The sequence below is a fragment of the Cololabis saira genome, chromosome 23 (genome assembly GCF_033807715.1).
Source record: "Cololabis saira isolate AMF1-May2022 chromosome 23, fColSai1.1, whole genome shotgun sequence".
NCBI classification, from domain to species: domain Eukaryota; kingdom Metazoa; phylum Chordata; class Actinopteri; order Beloniformes; family Belonidae; genus Cololabis; species Cololabis saira.
In genome coordinates, this window is record NC_084609.1 from 4,772,643 (window position 1) to 4,791,661 (window position 19,019).

A 19,019-nucleotide genomic window follows, 5' to 3' on the forward strand; every position below is an offset into this window, starting at 1 on the left:
CTTCTATCCTTCCTTCCTTCTTTTCTCCCTTCCTTCCTTCTTTCCTTCCTTCCTTCTTTTCTCCCTTCCTTCCTTCCTTCTTTCCTCCCTTCCTTCCTTCCTTCCTTCCTCCTTTCTTTCCTCCCTTCGTTCATTCGTTCCTTCCTTCCTTTTTCCCTTCCTTCCTTCCTTCCTTCCTTCCTTCCTTCCTTCTTTCCTCCCTCCCTTCCTTCCTTCCTTCCTTCCTTCCTTCCTTCCTTCCTTCCTTCCTTCCTTCCTTCCTTCCTTCCTTCCTTCCTTCCTTCCTCCTTTCTTTCCTCCCTTCGTTCGTTCATTCCTTCCTTCCTTCCCTTTTCCCTTCCTTCCTCCCTTCCTTCTTTTCTTCCTTCCTTCCTTCCTTCCTTCCTTCCTTCCTTCCTTCCTTCCTTCCTTCCTTCCTTCCTTCCTTCCTTCCTTCCTTCCTTCCTTCCTTCTTTCCTTCCTTTCTTCTTTTCTCCCTTCCTTCCTTCCTTCCTTCTTTCCTTCCTTCCTTCCTTCCTTCCTCCTTTCTTTCCTTCCTTAGTTCGTTCATTCCTTCCTTCCTTCCCTTTTCCCTTCCTTCCTCCCTTCCTTCTTTTCTTCCTTCCTTCCTTCCTTCCTTCCTTCCTTCTTTCCTCCTTTCTTTCCTTCCTTCCTTCTTTTCTCCCTTCCTTCTTTCCTTCCTTCCTTCTTTTCTCCCTTCCTTCCTTCTTTCCTTCCTTCCTTCTTTTCTCCCTTCCTTCCTTCTTTCCTTCCTTCCTTCCTTCTTTCCTTCCTTTCTTCTTTTCTCCCTTCTTTCCTTCCTTCCTTCTTTTCTCCCTTCCTTCTTTCCTTCCTTCTTTCTTTTCTCCCTTCCTTCCTTCTTTCCTTCCTTCTTTCTTTTCTCCCTTCCTTCCTTCCTTCTTTCCTTCCTCCCTTCCTTCTTTTCTCCCTTCTTTTCACCCTTCCTTCCTTCTTTTTTCCCCTTGTACATTCTTTCCTTGTTTTCTCCTTCCCTTCCTTCATTCTTTTTTCCCTTCCTTCCTTCCTTCCTTCCTTCCTTCCTTCTTTTCTCCCTTCCTTCATTCTTTTTTCCCTTCCTTCCTTCCTTCCTTCCTTCCTTCCTTCCTTCCTTCCTTCCTTCCTTCCTTCCTTCCTTCCTTCCTTCCTTCCTTCCTTCCTTCCTTCCTTCCTTCCTTCCTTCCTTCCTTCCTTCCTTTCTTCCTTCTTCCTTCCTTCCTCGTCTCTGAGAGGTGATCACGTCTCCGTCCCTGCAAGGGGCAACGCGCTGCATCTGCAATATGCTAGACACACCTGGAGCACATACTGACAACCGAAGCGCCTAAATCTAGTTAAATATTTAACAATATGCAGCAACAGAAGTAAGTGTGAAATGATTGATTTGAGATTACAGCCCACGCTGCAAACACACACACATATGCTGTCTTTTCTGGCTCTGCATGAAAGAAAATGAGAAGTCTGGAGTTGGTATTTGTACTCCACAGGACACGGCGGAATAAGGAAAAGAAAAAAAAAAAGTGTTGTAATATTTTCACACCACCGTGAATCTGATTAAACTGTCTTGTTATATGCTTTGAATAAAAATTGATTGTTGGTCTGCTCTTCTTGGCAGCAGAGTGGGCTTTTGTTTTGCTTTGGGAAAAGAAGAGTGAAATTGATTTTCCACCACAGATTCTGCATGTTCAATCGGATGAATGAAGTCGATAACAGACTAGTTGTCCCAACATCTGCAAACAAGGATCATCTTATGGTCATCCAGAGACGGTTCATGACAGAGATCATAATCAAAATCCCAAACTAGTAAAGTTCTTCAGTGAACTTGTAGCAGGGCGAGTGCTACGGGGCCCGACCGACAGGATAGAGAGGACACGGAGTTTAGTGCAGAACCCTTTATTTTCCTCCACGACACCGCCACACGTGCACAAGCGGGCCGCCACACGGGCCGACCGCCGAGAATTCCGCTCTAGGGACCGGGCCCATGGTGGCCTCGGGCCAGACAGCATCCGCGGCCGTGGCCGGGGTGCGTCCAGGACCACCCCCTCCTCCGTGACGCGGCCCCGCACTGGCTGCGTGTCCGCCTCCAGGACCGCCTCCTCCACGACGCAGCACTGCTCCGGCTGCTGGTCCATCTCCATCTCCGCGGGTCCTGTTGTCGCTGCCGCCGCCTCCGCCTCCGCAGCCGCCTCTGCCTCAGGAGCCGTCGCCTGGCGGCCTGCAGCCACTGCCTCCCGGCTGGTCGGCTGCAGCGCCGCCAGCGCTGCCGCGGCAAACCTCAGGCGTGGTGCCGGGGTGGGTCGCTCCGCGGGTCCTGCCGCCTCGGGAGCCGTCGCTTGGCGGCCCGCAGCTTCTGCCTCCCGGCCTGTCGGCTGCGGCACTGCCAGCTCCTCCCGCGCGGCGGCGAACTTCAGGCGTAGCGCAGGGGTGGGTCGCTCCGCGGCCACTAGCGCTTCCAGCGCCGCGAGCTGCTGCTCTCCCTGGCCCCGGAGTAGGGGTGCAAGGTCCGTCATGGCATGGGCGAGTGCCTCCAGGGCCCGCTCCGTGCCTCCCTTCTCCATCCCGTCGGGCCCCACGTTGGGCGCCAGTGTAGCAGGGCGAGTGCTACGGGGCCCGACTGACAGGATAGAGAGGACACGGATTTTAGTGCAGAACCCTTTATTTTCCTCCACGACACCGCCACACGTGCACAAGCACCTTCTCCCACAGCAGACCAGCAGCAGGGTTTATCACACACCTGTGACCCACCACCTAAGTGGCTGCAGCTCCTCCACCCTGCCACAGAACTTATTCTAAAAGAGCCCAAATGCACTTCATCTCCAATTTTTCTATCAGCACATTTTCTGCGATGGTGCAACACACCTGGTTTGCATTCCAGGCATCTCTTTGAGTCTCTGTGAATCATCTTGCAGAATTGTCTGCTCTCTCTGCTTCCCACATCAAGTGGGAAGCAGAGAGCAGACAATTAGGCTGATATATTGAATCGCACCGCACGAGCACATGCAAAAGAGCGGCTATATTCTCGTGCTCGTGTCTGTCTTCATTGACTCGCGGGTGAACTTTGAGTGAACTGCGTGAAATTGGCATTAACAGGCAAACTATTAGTCTCGGTTTCAAGGCGTCGTCCTTAGATTCTCCTTTCGCCTTTTTTGGGTTTGATTTACTTAATGACCTTGATAGATAAATCAGGGTAAACATGCCACAGTCTGCTCAAAGAGGCTTCCAAGCAAAACTTGTTTGGCTAGTGGATTTAAGGACTTAATCATGCCAGTGATATAAAAACCTTTTCACATTATAAAGTACAAGTTTAAGGCAGAAGCAGAGGTTCTTAATTTGGATCTCATGCTTGAGGTATTATGTATATTTTCCATTAGCTGCTTGTAAATACTCACAAATTGTTAATATTAATGTCTAAATTAGAATGGAAATAACAGGATTTTATTAAATTGTGCAGGTTGCTGTTTTGATCACAAACGGACGTTCGGACGACCAGGTTGAACCTGCGGCCAGAGCCGTAGCAGACGAAGGAATTACGCTCTTTGCAGTCGGTGAGTGTGGAAGTCGCTATTGTGAATTCCTCCAACATCCTGCAGCCTCCGCTGAGATTTAACCACGCTTTGCTGCTTATCGGCAGTGTTTGCAGTTAAAGATTCATGCCCTGTACATTTGTTTTCTCCTTTCCTTCCTTCATTCATTTTCCCTTCCTTCCTTCCTTCCTTCCTTCCTTCCTTCCTTCCTTCCTTCCTTCCTTCCTTCCTTCCTTCCTTCCTTCCTTCCTTCCTTCCTTCCTTCCTTCCTTCCTTCCTTCCTTCCTTCCTTCCTTCCTTCCTTCCTTCTTTTTCCCTTCCTTCCTTCCTTCTTTTCTCCCTTCCTTCCTTCTTTCCTCCCTTCTTTTCTTCCTTCCTTCTTTCCTCCCTTCTTCCCTTCTTTTCTCCCTTCCTTCCTTCTTTCCTTCCTTCCTTCTTTTCTTCCTTCCTTCTTTCCTTCCTTCTTCCATTCTTTTCTTCCTTCCTTCCTTCCTTCCTTCCTTCCTTCCTTCCTTCCTTCCTTCCTTCCTTCCTTCCTTCCTTCCTTCCTTCCTTCCTTCCTTCCTTCCTTCCTTCCTTCCTTCTTTCCTCCCTTCCTTCCTTCTTTTCTTCCTTCTTTCCTCCCTTCTTCCCTTCTTTTCTTTCTTCCTTCCTTCCTTCCTTCTTTTCTTCCTTCCTTCTTTCCTCCCTTCTTCCCTTCTTTTCTCCCTTCCTTCCTTCCTTCCTTCCTTCCTTCTTTTCTTTCTTCCTTCCTTCTTCCCTTCTTTTCTTCCTTCCTTCCTTCCTTCCTTCCTTCCTTCCTTCCTTCCTTCCTTCCTTCCTTCCTTCCTTCCTTCCTTCCTTCTTTCCTCCCTTCCTTCCTTCTTTTCTTCCTTCTTTCCTCCCTTCTTCCCTTCTTTTCTTCCTTCCTTCCTTCCTTCCTTCTTTTCTTCCTTCCTTCCTTCCTTCCTTCCTTCCTTCCTTCCTTCCTTCCTTCCTTCCTTCCTTCCTTCCTTCCTTCTTTCCTCCCTTCTTCCCTTCCTCCTTCCTTGACCTGAAGACAGTACAAGGGTTAATAGATTATGAAGATGAAAATATCCCCCGTATTTAAGGCTAATCTGTTGAATATGTCGCATTAAAGTAAAAGCACACATTAATTAGCCTGTAGTTTTCTCCGTAATGTAAGACGTCGGTGAGTGTGGAAGTCGCTATTGTGAATTCCTCCAACATCCCCACTGCAGCCTCCACTGAGATTTTATCCACGCTTTGCTGGCTTATCGGCAGTGTTTGCAGTTAAAAATTCATGCCCTGTACATTTGAATTCCTAGTATGGATGTTTGTGTGCATGTGTGCGTTTTGTGTTTTTTTCCCCAACACATTCATGCATGCGCACGTCCGTGCAAATGGAGGAATAAGTGAATCATCCAGCTCTTGTATTGCATGTGTACATATCCATTTTCCAATACTGTTGTGTCAGCTTTCTCCCTCCTACTGCTTACAAAACAGTTTGTTTTCACAGGTCTTACCCTTTCTCTTCCTAATGCAACGATCATACGCACCCAAGGCAACAACTTACTTCCCTCAGGCGGCGGCGGTGCAATAATTACTGCTCATTAGCCGATAGTGTGCTCTGATAATTGCTGCTATTTTTCACCAGGCGATTCGGTGTGGCCCATCTGCACCTCTGAGATGGAGGCGCTGCCCCCTCATTCATCAGTACAGGAAAGATCCTGTCCACTAGTACCACACCAGTATACCATAATACCGTTGCAAAAGATACTTTCACCTCAATACTCGTTATAGAAACCAATGCACATTTGTCTTGGTCAGTTAACCCTTCAGAAACACTCAGAGGTGTCAAGAAACGAAGTACAAATACTTTGTTACCTTACTTAAGTAGAAATTTGGAGTAATTATTTTTCAGACGACTTTTTACTTTTACTCCTTACATTTTCATGCAATTATCTGTACTTTTTACTCCTTACATTTTAAAAACAGCCTTGTTACTCTATTTCATTTGGGCCTTTAATAAAAACTATCCAGTTAAATTGCTCCATCCGGATAGAGTGAATTTGGTTGTGGTTGTTTCAGATGTTCTTGTCCAGTTTTGTTCTTACATCCGTTCCCTCAGATTCCTGCAACTAAACTTGGATGTACATTCCAATAAAGGTTAGGATAAATGATAACATGCCTCTGAAGTTTGACTTTTTGCACCATTACAATACTTATAGGCAACTAGTCATCATATCTCCTGCTCTCTGAAACACATGTTAACCCATGTACTGTCTTTGGGTCAAAATGACCTAATTCTCCTGTCCTTCCTTCCTTCCTTCCTTCCTTCCTTCCTTCCTTCCTTCCTTCCTTCCTTCCTTCCTTCCTTCCTTCCTTCCTTCCTTCCTTCCTTCCTTCCTTCCTTCCTTCCTTCCTTCCTTCCTTCCTTCCTTCCTTCCTTCCTTCCTTCCTTCCTTCCTTCTTTCCTTCCTTCCTTCCTTCCTTCCTTCCTTCCTTCTTCCCTTCCTCTTTTCTCCCTTCCTTCCTTCTTTTTTTCCTTCCTTCCTTCCTTCCTTCCTTCCTTCCTTCCTTCCTTCCTTCCTTCCTTCCTTCCTTCCTTCCTTCCTTCTTTTTTCCCTTCCTTCCTTCCTTCCTTCCTTCCTTCTTTTTTCCCTTCCTTCCTTCCTTCCTTCCTTCCTTCCTTCCTTCCTTCCTTCCTTCCTTCCTTCCTTCCTTCCTTCCTTCCTTCCTTCCTTCCTTCTTTTTTCCTTTCCTTCCTTCCTTCTTCCCTTCCTCTTTTCTGCCTTCCTTCCTTCTTCCCTTCCTCCCTTCTTCCCTCCCTTCCTCTTTTCTTCCTTCATTCCTTCCTTCCTTCTTCCCTTCCTCTTTTCTACCTTCATTCCTTTCTACCTTCTTCCCTTCCTCTTTTCTTCCTTCCTTCCTTCCTTCCTTCCTTCCTTCCTTCCTTCCTTCCTTCCTTCCTTCCTTCCTTCCTTCCTTCCTTCCTTCCTTCCTTCCTTCCTTCCTTCCTTCCTTCCTTCCCTTCCTCTTTTCTACCTTCATTCCTTTCTTCCTTCTTCCCTTCCTCTTTTCTCCCTTCCTTCCTTCTTTCCTTGTTTTCTCCCTTCCTTCCTTCCTTGTTCCCTCCCTTCCTTCTTTCCTCCTGCTCTCCCCTTTCTTCTTCCCTTTCTTATTTTCTCCCTTCGTTCCTTCTTTTCATTCTTCCTTCCTTCCTTCTTTCCTCCCTTCTTCTTTTCCTCCTTCCTTGACCCAAAGACAGCACAAGGGTTAATGCTCAATAGTACACATATATGCTTCTTTAATATATTTGCATTATACTAAGATACATTCATTTTCAATGGCTTTTGTCCTTAATGGCTTTTTTCCCCCTAACATTACTTTTACTTTTATACTTTAAGTAGTTTTGAAACCAGTACTTTTATACTTTTACTTGAGTAAAAAACTTGAGTTGATACTTCAACTTCTACAGGGGTTTTTTAAACTCTAGTATCTATACTTCTACCTGAGTAATGAATGTGAATACTTGTGACACCTCTGTTTACATCATTGTAAATTGATCACTTAAAGTGCCACAGCTCCCCCTGCTGGCGGGAACATTTTTTCTCTGCATTGCCAGATTAAGTGACGGAGCACAGAAATGAAACCTGTTGAAATAACATGTTCCTGTGATGCATTATTTATGTGAAATGCCACAGAAATCAAAATCTCTGTCATAGAGCGGTTTGTCACACCGTTTGTTGTTTGTTTTTTTTTCTTGCCCCCCAGGTGTCCGGGGAGTGGATGAGTCGGAGCTGAGAGGGATTGTGTCTGAGCCCTACGAGGAGCATCTGTTACAGAGCCCTGACTTCTCCCTGCTGGAGACGATCCTCCCCAAGCTGTCCCGCAGGGTCTGCTTCACGGCCTCGGAGCCGCCACGGCCAAAAAAAACCAAGCAAACAAGTGAGTTCTTCTCAATGGTTCTTTTTGTTTCCCTCCTGTTCCTCTTTCCTCATCCTTTGTGTCTCCTCTCTCCTTCCCTGTCCAGCTGAGGAGCGTGTCGTGGGTCCCAGGGACCTGCAGGTGAGCGAGTTGGCCCACGCCTCCCTCAGACTGACGTGGAGCCAGGCCACAGGTGACGTGACCGGGTACCGGCTCCTGGTCACCCCGGTCAGCTCCCAGGGACAGCTCCTCCCCGCCCAGCAGAGAGTGGTGAGGGTTGATACGATGGTCGCTGTGTTAATGTTCAGGGGCCTCATTCATAAAAGAGTGTGTAGGATTCATACTAAAAGTGCACGTAAAGCCAAAAGCCGAAAATGGAGGGCCCAAAAAAAAAATCTGGATTTATAAAACCGTGTGCACGCACACTTGCACGCAATGTTCGCTTTATAAATCACAGTCCAGCTGGAAGGTTGCGCAGCTGAATTCGCCTCATATCCCGCCCTCTACACGCCCACTTCATACCATAAATGGGCAATGCAAAGTAGTATTTGCATATGAATGAGCCTGCTGAGCATGCGCAGCGGCTTCCTGCAGCCTGTTTGGGCGTCAGGATGAATGAGACGTGTCGAGCCACCATGCCACTAAATTTCCCGGAGACTGGGAAGTGGGAACGAGATGTTGTGGATGAGGTGGAGGCAGGAAAACGACATTATTTGGTGGTCACAGTAAAAGTATAAATAGTATATAAATAGTTTCAAATAAAGCGAGTGAAAAAAAAATGCTGTGAGGCGCAAGGGTGCAGTTTCCACTGGGAACAGGGGGGGCATGCCCCCCCACTTTTCAAACTCATGTTTTTGTCCGCCCCCACTTTTTAAAGTTTAAGAACTAACGGTAGGCTCAGCCTGTAATTGCAAATCATCAAGACATTCTAAGTGTGCGAAGACGGGACGGGAGCCCGCTCCCCCTCCTCCCCTCCCGTCTCCCCTTAGTGCTGCTCAAGGCTGATTTATGGTTCCGCGTTAAATCGACGCAAAGCCTACGGCGTAGGTTACGCGGCCACGTGCACCGTACAGTGCGCGTCGCTGCGTACCCTACGGCGTAGGCTCTGCGTCGATTTAACGTGGAACCATAATTTAGGCATAATTCGGCTTAACTAGTGTGTGCGTGTGTGACAGACGTGCATGGGACAATTGTGAAATACGGAATAAACTTTTAATTCCCAATTACGTAACAATTCCGTATTTCAAGGGACGGGTGGCGAGCCCACTCACCGCGGCTGCAGCTCCAGCAGCAGCTGAGAGTCCTGACTGACGCTGAGCTTCAAACACAGAGGGACACGATCAGCGCTATTATATTATAAGTCTGATATGTGATGACATTATTAAGAGTATGACATGAATCTGGCTTCATTTCACCACTTCACCGCCTGCGTCGCCAGTTCCCCGTATCTTAAGTAAGTTCCTACGGGAGGGTCAGGGTTGGCGTAAGGATACGCAGATTTTTCGGTTAGTTTTTTTGCAAGCAGCGATGAACGGGCCCTCGCACGTGCAATTTTCACCAATAAAGGTCAAGGACTCAAAACCATGTCCGATGACACCAACCATGAGTCTTTATGTCAAACCATTTAAAAAATTATGGCAGAAAGTAGGAACTATCAAATATGGACCAATCAGATGAAGGGTGGGCGCGCTTTTTGGCGTCTATCGTCACCACGGTAACGCTTTTGAAAGAGAAAAGTAATGCGCGTCGTTGCAGGATGGAGACGCACATTTTGATGTATAACACACCTGGGTGCACGTTACGGTTCGGGCGAAGAAATGGCCGAAGAAATGGCATAAATTGCGCCAAAATTACACGATTAATTCAAAATGGCCGACTTCCTGTTCGGTTTCGGCCATGGCGCCAAGAGACTTTTCTTTAAATTGCGACTTGATGTACATCAAACCGTATCTTGGGGCTTGAGGCACAAAGTTTTCTAGGGGGTGTTGAGCTGTTAGGCCACGACCATTAATGCAAACCATTAATTATCAAATTTTTCGCCAGGCCCGGCTTGGTGCAAAATTTGGTGACTTTTGGGGCACGTTTAGGGGGAAAAAAGACCCTAATTTCGTCAGAAGAAAAACAAGGATAAAAACAAAAACGAGAACGAGAAAAACAACAATTCCTACAGATACAATAGGGCCTTCGCACTGTCAGTGCTCGGGCCCTAATTAAGGTCTAATTTCTGCATTACTTTTATCCGATTCCAGCACTTTAAAAACCCTCACTGCAGCTCTTCTCCTCAACATACATTATTTACATATATTATTATTGTCAGCTAATTAAAAAGTGCAGGTCACAGAGGTGAAATGCAGTGAGTAGTTCCTGCAGCCTCCTTCCACCACCGTTGTCAGCAGGAACTCTTGTATTGAAAATATAAATATATGTATGTGTTTTGTAACCCTTCTGCTTTGCTCTTCCTTTCGTTTTCTGCCGTTTATTTTGTGCCCCAGATGGATCTGAAGGCAGATGTGAGCACCGTCATCGTGACGGAGTTGAGTCCAAAGACGGATTATTCCCTCACTCTGTATGCCGTGTACCCGAGCCTTATAGGGGACTCTGCAACCATCACAGTAAAGACAAGTGGGTTTCATTCTCCAGTTAACATTAAAAAATAAAATACAAAAATACAATATCCATGCATTTTTACATTTATTTGATTGTTTCTTTCTTTTAGCCCCTTTGCCCAAAGTGTCAAACTTCCGCGTTATTGAGGAGGGTTTGTTCTCTCTGCGCCTCGGCTGGACTCCTCCCCTGGGGAAGCTCAGTGGATTCAAGATCTTTATCCCAAGATGTATGTTGTTTTTCTTGATCTTATTTTTCAAAACAGAAGCCATAATAATTTCAGAATTATTCTTGAGTGTGCATGACGGGTCTGTTTGTGCAGCGTTGATTCTCTTGGACTTGTGACTGTTTTGCAGCCCAGCGACCAGGATTAACGTACGAGCAGCTTCTTCCTGGAGACGCCTCTTCTCATGTGATCGACAGCCTGGAGGGGGATAAGAAGTACACCATCAGTATTTATGCCATCTACCCCCAAGGACCAAGTGAACCTGTTTCATTAGTGGGAAAGACACGTATGTTTACTCTATAAAATTCTATCGATTTGCATGAACTGGAAGGCCTGAGTTCAAGCTCAACTATCCTCATAATGATAAATAACGTCTGTTTATCGTAGGTATCACTCAGGAGAGATGATATGCTTGTCTTCACACAACTTCATCTGTGTCTGGTATAAATATGCAGTACCACAGTATCTCCACAGAAGGGAGATATTGTGCCAGGGGAAAAATGCCAGTAAACATAAACCTATTAGATACATAATATCTAACTCATGGTGCATTAAAGGGCTCTGCCCATTTGACTGAAATAGCTGAGAAAGTCAATTGAACTCAAGGTTCAAAGTGATTTCACTTTTTTGTATGCAAAATGTATATTCTATTACTAACTAAAAAAAAAAGAATATTGAATGTATCCGTGTGAATGTATTATCTGTGTATTTGGGATGTTTTTAACAGTGAAGCTGGTACCGGTGCAGCAGTTTCTGGTGCAGAACGCCACCACCGACACTGTCCAGGCAAGGTGGGCGTCAGTCAAAGGTGCAACAGGATACCGTCTCACCTGGGCCACTCCAGGTACCGTCCATAACCTTTACACTATTGTAAAAGGGAAATAGAGCCGAACAGTACATTTATTAACTTAATCTCTGACAGAAAGTTATTCTTTCGTGCTTTTAAATCAGATTTCAATAAATTCAAAATGATTTATAAACAGGTATATGGAAGAGGAAATGGGTGTGCGAATCAAATAAAATAGGGAAAAATGGTATATTATACTTGTTTAAGATATGTTTAGATATTTATGTGGATATTTATGTAGTATATATTATATGTTGAGAGGGATAGTTATAATTATGTAATATATGTTATACATTTATTGGGTATGTAGCACATATACATTTATAGGGATATTTATGTAGTTTATATAGTGTATATTTATATAGATTTATATACAGGACTGTCTCAGAAAATTAGAATATTGTGATAAAGTTCTTTATTTTCTTTAATGCAATTAAAAAAACAAAAATCTCATACATTCTGGATTCATTACAAATCAACTGAAATATTGCAAGCCTTTTATTATTTTAATATTGCTGATTATGGTTTACAGTTTAAGATTAAGATTCCCAGAATATTCAATTTGTTTGAGATAGGATATTTGAGTTTTCTTAAACTGTAAGCCATGATCAGCAATATTAAAATAATAAAAGGCTTGCAATATTTCACTTGATTTGTAATGAATCCAGAATGTATGACATTTTTACATTACAGAAAATAAAGGACTTTATCACAATATTCTAATTTTCTGAGACAGTCCTGTAATATTTGTATTTTCTTGATATTGATATAATATTTATGTAATATTTATATTTTCTATATACTTATATGGATAATTATGTAGTAATAGGCATGTTTAAGGAGTATTTATATAGATTATATTTATATGGATATTGTGTAGATATAATAATAGCAATAATGTAAATCCATAGAGTTATAAAGGGGTAGGAACTAGGACATATGTGAATATGAAGATGTAAATGTTTATCTTTTTATTTTTTATTTTTACTTTCATTTTTATATACATGTTCGAAATAAAAATTAATTAATTCATTAAAAAAAAATTCATTCATTCAAAAAAATTCATTCATTCATTCATTCATTCATTTCCTCATGACAAACCTCTCTTTGTCCTGCAGACGGCGACATTGAAAACATAAACCTTGGGGACAACTTTAACTTCTACATGATCCAGGGCCTCCGTCCCGGCTCTGACTACACCGTCACCATCAACCCCATCTTTGGAGACATTGAGGGGCCTGTCACCTCCACCAACGTCAACACACGTAAATACAGACGCACATCCTGTTGTATGAACATAACGGAGAGGATGATGTTCTAAAGAAGAGATCTTTGTCCTTCCTTCTTCTCTCCCCGTCAGTGGACAGTAGTGCCGTTCAGACTCTGACGGTGTCTGCCGTGAGCACCAGTACAGCCGTCATCTCCTGGAACAGCGTCCCGGGGGCCACGGGGTACCGGCTGGCCTGGGGGCCCACCCCAGGTGATTTACTGGCACTCTCTTTAAGTCTTCCCTTTTCTGTTGACTAACTCACTGGCTGTCTGTTCATAAGAGCAATCTGGCCAGTGATCACCACAGGAAACGCATTATTTAATCCTTCATGACTGATTAGACAGTTTGAAACCTCTGTGGGATTTTGTCCAATCGGCATAAAGCCTTACCACCAGTAGTCCCGCCCCTTCTTGGGCGATTTCAGCCAGGTTAAAAACGGACATAATAACAACATTAATAATAATTATTATTATTATTATTAGGGCCCGAGCACTTAGAGTGCGAATGCCCTATTGTATCTGTAGGAATTTTTCTCGTTTTAATTTTTCTGACGAAATGAGGGCCTTTTTTCCCCCTAAACGTGCCCCAAAAGTCACCAAATTTTGCACCAAGCCAGTCCTGGCGAAAAATGTGATATTTAATGTTTTGCATTAATGGGCGTGGCCTAACGGCTCAACAGTGCCCCCTAGAAAACTTTGTGCCTCAAGCCCCACAATACGGTTTGAAGTACATGCACGAAAATGGGTACACACCTGTATCATGTCACAACTTAAAGAAAAGTCTCTTGGCACCATGGCCCAAACCCAACAGGAAGTCGGCCATTTTGAATTAATCATGTAATTTTGGCGCAATTTATGCCATTTCTTCGGCCGTTAATGTGGCCTGAACCGCAACGTGCCCCCAAGTGTGTTATACATCAAAATGTGCGTCTCGATCCGTTGCGCGTTACCGTGGCGACGATAGATGCCAAAAAGCGCACCCCCCCTTCTTCTGATTGGTCGATATGTGATACTTCCTATTTTCTGCCATAACTTTTGAATGGTTTATAAAGAGTCATGGTGGTGTCATCGGACTTAGTTTTGAGTCCTTGAATTTTATTGGTGAAAATTGCACGCGCGAGGGCCCGTTCATCGCTGCTTGCAGCTTTAATTATTATTATTACTGGATCATATTAATTCGGTCATGAAATCACTGGTGGAACAAACTGTCAGCTCCTTTAAATCAGGGCTAAAAACATTACTGTTTACTGAAGCGTACTCTTACATTAAATACTTACCTGCTGTACTCTACTGGCCTTACTTTTTAACAACTTGTGCTTTTTACTATTTTACCTCTTTTTTATCATTTTATTTCATTTTATTTGTTATTTAATGTTTAATTAATAATAATAATAATACATTTTATTTATATAGCGCTTTTCAAGGCACTCAAAGACGCTTTACATTGATAACAAAACACATAGTACAATTACAATACACAGGACAGTACCTAAGGACACAACAAGACACAGGACATTAATCACACATTAAAAGCAGTTCTGTAAAGGTGAGTTTTGAGATGGGATTTGAATGCTGGGAGGTCTGTACAGTCACGACAAGCAAGACAGTTAATTGTGTCTTGCTGCTTTTAATGTTGAGAATCGTTCAAGCCTAATTGTCGTACTGTGCATGACGAAGCAACCAGACGTTTGTGCTAACCCACCGTCAGTTAATTTAATTGAGTTTGTATATAAGTGAAGTAATTAAGTCAGTTAAGTTAATTAATTTGGGCGGGTTTTCTTGGCAACAGTAATTTTTTAATTTGCGTTGACTCAATGTTGTTTAACGGTATATTCGACGTCGGCTCCAGATATTTTGGCGGGAAGGAGCTAGAAGCCAAAGCTATCTTTGATTGACTTTCAGTCTATTGATCAAAGTCACGCAAGGTTTCCCACCATAGCCTAGGCTGACCAAACGTCCTCTTTTCCCCGGACATGTCCTCTTTTTACGTCCTGTCCGGGGCGTCCGGGCGGGTTTTATAAATTGATGATAATGTCCGGTTTTCCTTTTGTGTGTGTGTATATGTGTGTGCGCCCCCCAGTTATCCTTGTTTGGTTCAGCGTGTGTGACGTAATCCCCGAGAGCCTGCCTTGTGGGCGGATCTCCAACACTCAACACTCAGCGGCAGACACACGCTCCCAAGATGCCGAAGCGAAAATGCATCTTCACCCAGTGCTTAGTGGACCGGTACGCAGCGGTATAGGAGTACCCCCACTTCTCAATATTAGCCTCTGGCGTCCCGGGACTTTTTACGGCGTACCGGGACTTCTCATGAGCTCACAGTACTCTGTTCTCTCCTTGTGATTTGGCTACAGTGGCGCCGCAACGCGACTGCCCCTCGTGAGACGTTCACTCGTAAAGCCTGATTTATGGTTCCGCGCTAAATCGACGCAGAGCTGTGTGGTACGCGGCGATGCGCAACGTACCTGCGCGTCTCTGCGTACCATACGGCGTAGGTTCTGCGGTGTAACGCGAATCCATAAATTAGTTTACGGAGGTCCCGGGAGTCGAGAGTGTGCCAGAAAGCATTACCTTACCTCCTGAAATAAAAACGGTCAAAATCATCCCCCCTGAAATAAAAATGAATGTGGTTTTACTGCTTTTTCAGCATTTAGAGTCATCACCAGAAAAATAACAGCAGAAAAATAACTTATTTGACAATTTTTACCTGTTTCAAGTAAATTTTCACTTGAAATAAGTAGAAAATCTGCCAGTGGAACAAGATTTATCTTCTCATTACAAGCAAAAAAATCTTGTTCCACTGGCAGATTTTTCTACTTATTTTAAGTGAAAATCTACTTGAAACAGGTGAAAATTGTTGTTTTTTCCAGTGATGAGTCTTGTTTAAAGTGTAATGAGATTTTTTTTAACTAAAATAAGACATTTTAACTAGAAATAAGACCAATATTCTTGTTAAGATTTTGAGTTTTTGCAGTGATCCATTTTACTTATCCTGTGAAGGACAGAGTCATATTGATAAGTTCAGAAAAGTGTTTTTTATTGTTGTGTTTTGATGTATTTGATGTAAGCCCAGTGGATATTTAAAGCTTACAGAAGGCTGCATTTAACTGCTGCTATGTCATTCCTGCAGTGTTTCTGCAGGTGTTTTTATTTGTAATATATTATATTATTTGTAATCAGCACAAATTATCTGTCCCCATATGATCAAATCCACCATCCCCCCTGATTTTTTTTTACAATTCGAATACTGACTGTAACTGTTATTATTTTAGACATAATAAAAAAGTTGAGTAACTTCTGAGAAGCCTATCTGAATTTCCGTCTTTGAGAGATATTATTTTGTAATATAACTGAATATTATATCCATACATATTAACTTTAAATATATTAAAATGATAACGAATCTTTGAGTAAACTGCGAGTATCATTCAAGTAGGCTATCTCGTGGCCGGGCTGAGTGTCCTCTTTTTTGAAAATCAAAATATGGTCAGCCTACCATAGCCTCACGTATTATCTTTTTACATATATAACACGATTTAATGCCCTCTATGGGTTCCAGGAGGGCTCTCTCACGTACGTAACTCCTGTCAGATGTAAAGTTGGGAAAAGTATGACGGAAACTCAGCCAACGTCATTTCAATACAGCTGAGTCAACAGTTTCTTTTAGTTGTCAGAATTAAGAAGGTTTTTACTGAAATAACAAACCAGTTTCTGTTAAGAGAGGGAAATAAATAATACAACTGGCGATTTTTAAGCAGCTGATATAAAAAAAGTCAATCTTATTTATTGTAATGGTCCTATTATTCCACTAGGTGGCACCATAAAGACTGAAATTTGGGTAAATAACGTCTTCCAATAGTAATACAATATTTATTTTAATGTTGATAGTTTTATTGGGAATTGTGAAACATCAAAGTCACACTTAAACTAATTAATTCAATTAATTAATAACGAATAAATGAATAATTCACAGCCACCAGCAAGGCAAGGCACGTTTATTTGTATAGCACAATTCAACAGAAGGTAATTCAAAGTGCTTTACATCAGCATTAAAAGCAGCAAGACACAATTAAACAGTAAATAACAAATAAAATGATAAGAAAAGAGGTAAAATAATAAAAAGCACAGGAAACCTATTTTTATACCAATCTGCCCACAATGTATACAAATAAAAACAATGAACTTATAAAAATGTCCATACTGTGGTGATAAAATCCAGGCTAGTATATTTGTTATATTACTTATGGACATAGTTGCACCACATAGTGTCCTCGCTTACAGGATAAACACAAGGGAGATGCTGAAAACTCTTTCTCTCTCTGAGAAACTCTGGAAAGAGATTTGGGAAACCACTTTCAAAACGTTCAAGTCGAGCTGTCAGGGGCTCGTGGTGAATTACAAATACAGTGAATAAAGGAGGATTGTTGTTTTCAGAAAACCTAGCCAGAGAGTAGAAAAATCACCTTGGAATACTCCAGTGAAAGAAACAACAACATGCTGTATGACTGCCACTTTGAAACCAAGGAATCAAGTAGAAAAGAAGAACTTGTCTTTGTGATGTGGACTCCTGAATCTGCTCTCATTAAGGCCAAAATGCAGTACGCTAGCTCAAAAGACTCTCTCAAGAAGACCTGACTGGTATCAAACATGAGCTGCAGATGAACGACCTTTCAGACTACGGAAACAGGGATAACTTTGCAGTAAGGCTGGGCGATATGGACCAAAAGTCATATCTCGATATTTTCTAGCTGAATGGCGATACTCGATATATATCTCGATATTTTTTCTGTGCCTTAATTGGGGTTTCCCCCAAAGCATTATAGCATAGCATCTCTGTTAGCTTCATTTTTTTCTGAGGGAAACCCTTAAAAAAACAGTCAGTTTTAATACAAAGCCTCGTGCCAAATGTCACACAGGTTCCTTTATTAACAGAGGTCTGCACAATATCAAAATGTATAAAACAAATGAAATAAAAATAAACTGCCTGCATATATAGAATAAAAATGCTTCTTGAATAAGATAAAACAAATATTCCTTTCCTGCATAACAATTAAATTAAAATACACTGTGCAATTAATACAATGTAGACAGTAACAGGCAGACTTTTCCACTGAGGTTGACAGTTGTGCAAATAACAAAACATTTGTGCAAATCTCAAATAAAACATTCAAGTCAATTTGTCACAAAATAAGCTATATCAAAATCATTAAAAAAAAAAAATGTAAAAAAAAAAAAATTTTTTTTTTTTTTAAATCGATATAAACGATATTGTCTCGTACCATATCGTGTTTGAAAATATATCGATATATATTAAAATCTCGATATATCGCCCAGCCCTACTTTGCAGGGAGGATGGGAAAGGCAAGGGCGTAGGTTTGCATAGGGACGGTAGGGACATAACACTACAAACTTTTCAGGAGGCTCAAATTGTCCCCACCAACTTTTAAGCAACCTTATTTGCATTATATAATGAGTTCAGATATAAAGGTAATTTAGATTGTCTTCCCAAATGTTGTAAGGATTGACCCTACCATTATTAAGTTAATTATTTTCATTATGTTCAGACTTACATTTACCCCTTTTCACTTGCTGAATTTGCCGGTCCATTTTTTTCCTCAAACGCACGTTTGATTGGCTGATGACCATACCATTTTTTCCATAATTGCTCAACCCACTGATGCATTTTAGAGATGAAAATAAGGGAAAAGAAGGTGAAAAAGACAACCAATTAAAGCAATGTATTACTTGTGTGGTGAAGGACAATGGAGGCCAACATGTAGTTCCATATATAGGTTAAGTAGTAGGTAAGAGATTATTAATACGTTTGTATTTATTGTGTATGTAAATATAATTTAAGTTATGTTCAAATATTGCAATTTAAATTGCTAATTATGGAGCCAAATCAGGGCCAAAAGTTTTGCTAATTTGAAAATAAAATTTGAACCTGAATTTTTTTTTTTACAGTTTCAATTTTATTTTTTTCAGTATCAGATCTTTTTTTCAGTTTCAAATCTTATTTCAGTTTCAAATCTTTTTTTCAGTTTCAAATCTTTTTTTCAGTTTCAAAACTTTTTTTTTTCAGTTTCACGTTTTTTTTCAGTTTCACGTCTTTTTTTTTCGGTTTCACTTCTTTTTTTTTCAGTTTCAAATGTATTTTTCAGGTTCAGACTTTTGGCCCGGATCTGGCGTGGGGGGCGTGGCATCAACTGAGAGGGGCGTGGCATCAACTGAGAGGGGCGTGGCATCATGAGTGACAGCAGAACAGAGAAGGCGGGGGACGTTCCTCAGTCATGTTGCCTTCAGGAAACGTAGGTTGCAGAAGTTATCAGTAGAAGTATGATTCAACACTATATACACCATATTCACGTGATTGACAGTGGAAAAAAATGATATTAGTGACACATTTCTGTTTAAAAAGCTGTTTTAGACCGTACTTGGTAGTATGTTGAAGTGGGAAATGTCAAACTTTAAAGTGTGGCTGTTGAACTGTACAGTCTGGCATAGTTTATTGCTTTTATACTGCGATTGGTGCCAAATACGGTCTAAAACAGCTTTTTAAACAGAAATGTGTCACTAATATCAGTTTTTTCCACTGCCAATCACGTGAATATGGTGTATATACAGTGTTGAATCATACTTCTATTGA

General features: G+C 42.1%; 1 protein-coding gene across 1 annotated transcript in view; it reads left to right on the plus strand.

The window, feature by feature from the left end:
* LOC133424563 (collagen alpha-1(VII) chain-like) overlaps window positions 1-19,019 on the plus strand; it is a 155,884-nt gene that overhangs the window by 25,795 nt on the left and 111,070 nt on the right. The window contains 9 exon segments of the mRNA XM_061715238.1: window positions 3,446-3,539; window positions 7,275-7,448; window positions 7,534-7,697; window positions 9,920-10,049; window positions 10,144-10,260; window positions 10,388-10,543; window positions 10,985-11,101; window positions 12,223-12,369; window positions 12,465-12,584. Coding sequence (XP_061571222.1) covers window positions 3,446-3,539; window positions 7,275-7,448; window positions 7,534-7,697; window positions 9,920-10,049; window positions 10,144-10,260; window positions 10,388-10,543; window positions 10,985-11,101; window positions 12,223-12,369; window positions 12,465-12,584 — 1,219 coding nt within the window.